Raw genomic sequence first — 7,231 nt, 5'->3', positions numbered from 1 at the left:
AAATCTCGCTACACGAAATAGCGAGATTTAAATGGCAGCCCCAATCTGGTCTAGACTAGACCTGGCAAAGCGAATCGGGTTGGATAATCCGTAGTGGATAAGGCAGATTATCGGGTGCAAAAATCATAATCCATATTCAACTAGTTTAAGTAACGGATTAAGTGGTTTCGGGTCGGATAATTCATGGCGGATGAGCGGATAATCCGTCATTCTCAAATATAATTTTATTAATAATTTATTTTGTGTTATAATATATTAAGTTGTATACGATAACTTGCGATTAGTTTGTGTATTAACTTTTTTAGTAATTGCATCAATCATTCAACCGTTTATATTAATCAACAACTCCTAAATCATGCAAGTAAAATTATAAGCAATAAAACATAATAAATTAGTCTCAATCCAACTCAAAATAAAAACTCAAAGCGTGCGACTTGTGTGAGTCTCTAAAATCTAAACATTACAACTGTTCTTAAAGCATGTGAGTTTCTTTAAACACAACTATTTCATCATTTTGATCAATTGAATTCGCTATTGACTGAGACATTTTTTTCTCCTAATCCTTATAATGCACAACAAAAAATTGAAAAATGGGATTAAATATTTTCATTTTATATTTGAATATAATGAAATGAGTCAAACGACCACAATATTTATATTGAAATTTGACTGACCAAGTCAAAAAGTTGTCATTATGCATATAAAGAAAGAACAGAAAACAGAAAACGACCATAATCCAACCATCACCTCATACCATTGCCATGGAGTCATGGACTAATTAATATTTAATATAGTTCTTGGTTCTTTCAAAAAAATCTTATACATAAGAATGAGAAGAAATTTCAATACTGATATAACTTTAGAATTAGATTCCGTAGTCTTTAGAAGTATCCTGAAACTCTGAAAGAGACCATGTACATGTACTACATACAGATACAGACATACATATACATATATATACCATAAAGAATTTGTACATGTACTACATACAGATACAGACATACATATACATCAACAGTCTTACTGGTGCTAACAATTTGCAGCCTTGTAGTGCATCTAATCCTTCTGCAGCAACCCAACTCAATAGGTGGAAAAAAATGCAATTATACCGCATGGTCATGGACATTGATAATGTCTTATCTGTTTGGCATATGTTCTCTTTTGGAATTCATTCATGGCATGTACACTGGTGTGGCTTGGAACCACATGCATAGCTTTACTTACCCTTTACTCCAAAGTAAAATGTATATTTTCTTTTTCATCTTTGCATTTGAGAAAGTGGTTGGTATTCTTTCTCATGATGGATTGAATTATCTTTGTCAACTGGTCTATCTTATGATGTAGATTAATCTAGCTTAAAAAATTTATGTAGGAGTGGTGTGGGAAAATACAGACTTTGTACAATAATTATTGATCATAAAATGGTCTTTTCATTAGTTCAGTCTGTTCATTTTTTTGGCCAAACTGACCATCTCTATTCTTGGTCATGTTCTTCTGCAGGATTTATCTTAACAAAGAGAATGTGGGCGAGAGAGAGCAAGATACAGCAAGCCTCTCCATATTATCTCCTACAATTAACTTGAAGCCTAAAGAGAACCCATTCTCCCTTCCAAGATACCCAATTTAATACAACAAGCTGATTTAGCATAGATTACAACCATGGACAGTTCTGCACTTGGTTAAACTGTTAAAGCCATGTCATGTATCACCAAAACATCCAACAGGAATAGAAGATGAAATTTATGAATTATAAAGGCTAGCGAAGGAATTATTTTTCATTGCCCTACCTTCTTGTTAGTGTAGAAGCAAAAAATTTTGTAGAAATATGTAATGTCCTAATATGCAATAATAGAGAAACAGAAGAAGCAGATCTATAGAAGAAGAAGAAGAAGAAGAAGAAAAAGACTCACAAATTCGATTTTTGAAGCAGATGAACTCATGAAGGCTCGAAGACGAGCTTACGAAGAGCACCTTCTAGTTTGTCATGTCCACGACGAACTCACAAAGCTCCTGACGAACTCGCGAAGGGCTTCTGATGGTTCGCAGTGTGGAATACCAACTCATGAAGCTCTTTCTAGTTCGAAGGGTTGATGACGAACTCATGAAGCTCCTAATGAACTCGTGAAAGGCTTCTGCTGGTTTGAAGTGTTGAAGATGAACTCATGAAGCACTTGCTGGTTCGAAGGATAGAAGATGGACTCGCAAAGGGTCGAAGGGCAGAGGGCTTCGAAGGGTCAAAGAAGAATGGTCTCTCGACTCTCTCGTGCTGGCTCTCTTTTGGATCAAATGTCAAATTAAATAGGGCATTAGGGCTAGGACTCAAATCGAATAGGGCTGGCCTTGGAGTGAGACTCCCACTGTGAAAACCTAGCATAAATAATGGGTCGTGCGGCATTGCTGGCACACTGGGCTTTCCATACTTGAGCAGTGGGCTATGGGTACTTCACTTGGGCTGGGTTAATTAGTAATGGGTTTTTAAGTGGTTTGGTGGATATTCGCCGGATAAAATCGACCCAACTCGTTAAGGAGGCGAATATGAAAATTGAAAACCATATTCCACTCATTTAACAAGCAGTTAATTATGAGTCGATTAAAACGGGTCGAATGTGAGTCGAATTAACAAATTTTTATTTATTTTGTCAAGTCTGATTTAGACGCACGGTAATCAAATATTTTTATTTTAAGTAGCGAGATTTGCCTATTTTTATCTTGAATGTGATATGTGACAAATCTCATTACTTGAAGTAGTAAAATAGAATAGAATATTATTTAATATATATATATATATATATATATATATATATATATATATTTTTAAAAGAATAAATCAGGAAAAAACTCCGTGTAGGGGAAGCTTTTCCCATGTTTATATTTATCTCGATTTACTTCCCATTCCCTTCATCTCATGGAAGGATTTCACGTTTGGCCTAGGTCACTGATGACGTCGTCGATGACGCCAGCATGCCGTGCTTACGTCACTCCTTAGCAGAGTTACCTAAGCGAGTTCGTCAGCGCTCTTTAAACTCACTGAAGCCCACTCACCCCTGGCCCAAACCTATATAGACCACTCTTGTCACCCACTCAGAACTCACCGAAGCCCACGCACCCCTGCCCCAAACCTGTATAGACAACTCGTCGCTGAAGCATACACTGCAAGAAGTTCAGGAGAATCAATGGCTAAATCATCTTCACCAGAGCATGAACACCCGCAGAAGGCCTTTGGCTGGGCTGCCAGAGACGAAACTGGAATTCTTTCTCCCTTCAATTTCTCCAGGAGGTATCTAATTCTCTTCTCCAATCTTCAATCTTCAATCTTCAATCTTCAATCTTCATCATCAATTCCGCCTCTTTTTTTTCCTTGATTTTTTTTTTCTGAAGTTTCTTTTCTGCTATTGGGATTGTGATGGTGTTTGATCTGACCCTTGAGGAATTACTCTGGTTTGAACTGTTTCTCCATAAATTTTGTGCGAATGAACAAGTAAAGACCCCTTCGAGCGCTTGTCTGGTTGTGTTTTCTGATTTTTTGAATGAAGATCTTTAAGCAACAGATCAGATGACTATTTTTGGGTCTGTCTTTCATTTACAGAAGAATTCAATCAATGTAATGATGAACAGTGATTAAAAGTGAATTCAAATTTGGGTAAATTACACTGTACATGAAGTTTGATTAATGCTGGTTGGTGCAGAGCAACAGGCGAAAAGGATGTGAAATTTAAGATTTTGTTCTGTGGAATCTGTCATTCTGATCTGAACAAAGTTAAGAATGAGAGGAGGAATTCCAAGTACCCTCTTCTTCCCGGGTAATTGCCCTCTCCAAATCCTCTCTCCCTCTCTCTACCTCTCTCTCAGTAGGTTAAATTTTATTGCTCTGTATTGCAGGCATGAGATTGTGGGAGTAGTGACAGAGGTGGGGAGCAAGGTTCAAAAGTTTAAAGTGGGAGACAGAGTAGGCGTGGGGTGCATGGTCGGGGCTTGCCACTCCTGTGACAGCTGCAATAATGACCTTGAGAATTACTGCTCCAAAATGATACTAACCTATGGTGTCACTTACTACGACGGAACCACCACGTACGGCGGCTATTCCAACATGATGGTGGCCGACGAGCGCTACGTGATTCGAATTCCCGATAACCTGCCTCTCAATGGTGCTGCTCCTCTCCTATGTGCCGGGATCACGGTGCACAGCCCATTCAAATACTTCGGCCTTACCGAGCCCGGCAAGCATGTGGGCGTGGTTGGCCTTGGTGGCGTAGGACATGTTGCTGTGAAGTTTGCAAAGGCCTTTGGGGCTAGAGTTACAGTGATTAGTACCAATCCTAGAAAGAAGAAGGATGCTTTAGAACAACTTGGTGCCGACGGGTTCCTCACCAGTACTGACCAAGATCAGATGAATGTAATTCCCTTTCAAACATGTTTATACGATTTTAGGGAAACGTAGGTTATTGGGTTTGCATTGTTTTTTTTTTTTTTGTTCTGATTTGGCTTTTGTGCAGGCTGCCATGGGCACACTAGACGGTATCATCGACACGGTCTGTGCCGTTCATCCAATCTTACCATTGCTTGGCCTATTGAAGCCCCATGGAAAGCTTGTCTTGGTTGGGGTACCAAACGGACCGCTTGAGCTACCCGTATTTCCTCTGCTTTCAGGTAGGCATATGAATTTCATACTACAAATTGACTTCTTGCTTAAATTTGGGCCAACCTTGAGCTCGAATTAGGCCAATATTTATTCCTGACATGGTTTGTGGGATGACAGGGAGGAGATTGGTTGCTGGGAGTGGCATTGGGGGGATGAAGGAGACGCAAGAGATGATTGATTTTGCTGCAAAACACAACATAACAGCTGATATCGAGGTCATTCCAATGGACTACGTGAACACGGCCATGGAGCGTCTCGAGAAAGCTGATGTTAGATATCGCTTCGTCATCGACATTGGAAACACATTAGCTGCTGCCTAGTTTAAGTCAAGATTGGCTTGCGTGCAATATATATCTTGGTTGTTTTGGTTTTCTGGGTGAGTTTGTGTTTTATATCTTTGCTGTTTTCTTTTTCTCTTTTTATTCCTCCATGGTTTTGGAGGTCCTTTTCTCTTTTGGGTGTTGTCTGTAGGGGTTTGTGATTTCTTATTGTTCAACCTTGTATGATTTTTGATATTCGAATAAATATATGCCTCGACAAGAGAGGGTATGGTCGTGGGTGATTGATGATATTCATTTACTCTCAAAATTTTTCCCTTGATAAGCAAAATGAAATCATTTTTGTTCTTCTAAATGAAAGCTTCAAGGAAACATCCCAAAAGAAAAACAGCCACGGAAAGAAAACTCCAGCAGAGAGATGTCATCTAAGTGCCATATCCCAAAAGAAAAACAGCCTCAGAGAGAAAACTCCAGCAGAGAGATGTCATCTAAGTGCCTAACAATGTTTGATTGGTCCAAATGATTGAGTAACTGTTTTCTCTTCTTTTAATTCGGATAGATTTGGGCTACTACGCATTTTTCAAACTAATACCATTTGTATTACTGCTGTGCAGAATAGAAGGGTTGACAAGTTTTAAGGTAATAAGATAAGGCAATAATCACAAGGACAAAAGATGGATCAACTTGTTTTGAGAAATCAAATTTGAGCCTATCACAAAGATGACTAATGTGTAAATTTGTTGTCAGGTTTATCCATTCAAGTCTTGTTTTTCTTTTTTTATCAGTAAATATAAATTTTATAGATAAAAAAGGATATGTACAGCAACACTGAGCATACCCGAGAAAAATGGAGGCAATGCTCACAAACAACTTACAATCAACCTGAACATACCCAGGACCTCAAGGCATAATTACAACTCAAAAAACAGAATTTACGTCTGGGTAAACAAAAACACAGCCCATCAAGACCACAACCAAACTATAAGCTCAAAAAGAAGCAGTTACAAGCAATCAACCAAACCCCAATCCTAAGAAAACATAGGAAATCTATTATCATGCTCTTATTGAAAATTTCACTTGTGAGTTTGTTCCACATTAAAAAATTTGAGTGAATGATGGGCACTTATATACATGGTTAGACCCAACACCCAATAGGTATAAGCTTTTGGGTCAAGTTGGTGTTCACCCATGTGTATCAAGTCTACCCATGGGCTCCTCCAGTGCTAACAAGTAGTATCAAAGCTGACGGCTCGTAATTCTAAGTGAGCGACATCGTAAAAGTCGAGATGTGAAACTGATTCTCCTGACGTTCTAACAATTGGTGGACCAAGTGTGTGACCGTGACTAATAAGGATCATCTAAGTCTGGGATGGATCTAAATAGGGTCAAGACGTGGGAGGTAGGATTGCTTTGAAAGTACGCGGAATGCAATCCAAGGCACATAAGGCGCAAATGGTAAGGTCCACTTGAGCAACTTTCGGGGAATTGGGCTTACTCCCATAAGGGAGATGGTTTTCGTTCAAGGGGGAGCAGTTGGAACTCACAAATGAGGGAGAGATTGTTGAGAATTCCACTTATGAGTTTGTCACACATTGAAAAATTTGAGTGGATGATGGGTGCTCCCAAGATCCAATAGGTTTAAGTTTTTTGGTGAAGTTGGTGTTCACTCGTGTATATCAAGCCTACCCATGGGCTCCTCTGGTGCTAACAACTCTAGTCCTACGGCATACACAAGTGCTTAAAGGAAGGCCTGACCTTCGTAGGGATCCAAAAAGGACTAGCTGTGACAAGCTTCACTGGTCTAGAGTACTACTCCTAAGTTGTGACATTGTTACAAATTCTTAGTTTGCTCAAAAATCACAATTTTCTTGAATGCCATTCTTTCTGTAATTCTTTTTACACACAGAGTCACTCTCCTCGTTTCTCATTTCTTCAAATTTCTCCACATTCTACCCCCCTCCTTTTATTTTGCACACTTGAGTTTGTGAGACTGCATATAACCAATTATTGATCCACATGCAGTTGACAGTGAAATGCTACTTGAAATTGGGTACTTTGGTTTCATTGCATAGGAGTATCATATAAAAGGCAAAGGTCCTACCTTAGCCTCAAGACTACAAAGGGCATCAGGCCCTTGCCTTCCCAAATGGCGTTAGCTTATCTAACTCAACTATTCTATCCTTTAGGCAACTGCAAATGATAAAATGGGTGCAAGAGGTTTGATGCCTATATGACCCGTATTGGTTATAGGAGGTGTGAGTACGATTATTGCGTCTATATGAGGAGTCTTGAGGACGGGTCTCTCATAATTTTG

General features: G+C 39.1%; 1 protein-coding gene across 1 annotated transcript; it reads left to right on the top strand.

Moving 5' to 3' along the window:
- The first annotated feature begins 3,052 nt into the window (after positions 1 to 3,052).
- On the top strand, positions 3,053 to 5,210 carry LOC131165323 (probable mannitol dehydrogenase). The gene is made up of 5 exons (XM_058123001.1): positions 3,053 to 3,277; positions 3,687 to 3,800; positions 3,880 to 4,393; positions 4,494 to 4,647; positions 4,757 to 5,210. Exons 1-5 carry the CDS (start codon positions 3,174 to 3,176, stop codon positions 4,957 to 4,959), a joined length of 1,089 nt encoding a protein of 362 aa, XP_057978984.1. The 5' UTR covers positions 3,053 to 3,173; the 3' UTR covers positions 4,960 to 5,210.
- The last annotated feature ends 2,021 nt before the right edge of the window (positions 5,211 to 7,231 follow it).

This window comes from Malania oleifera, chromosome 1 (assembly GCF_029873635.1).
Source record: "Malania oleifera isolate guangnan ecotype guangnan chromosome 1, ASM2987363v1, whole genome shotgun sequence".
Classification (NCBI taxonomy): domain Eukaryota; kingdom Viridiplantae; phylum Streptophyta; class Magnoliopsida; order Santalales; family Ximeniaceae; genus Malania; species Malania oleifera.
This window is presented reverse-complemented; position numbering and strand designations above follow the sequence as displayed.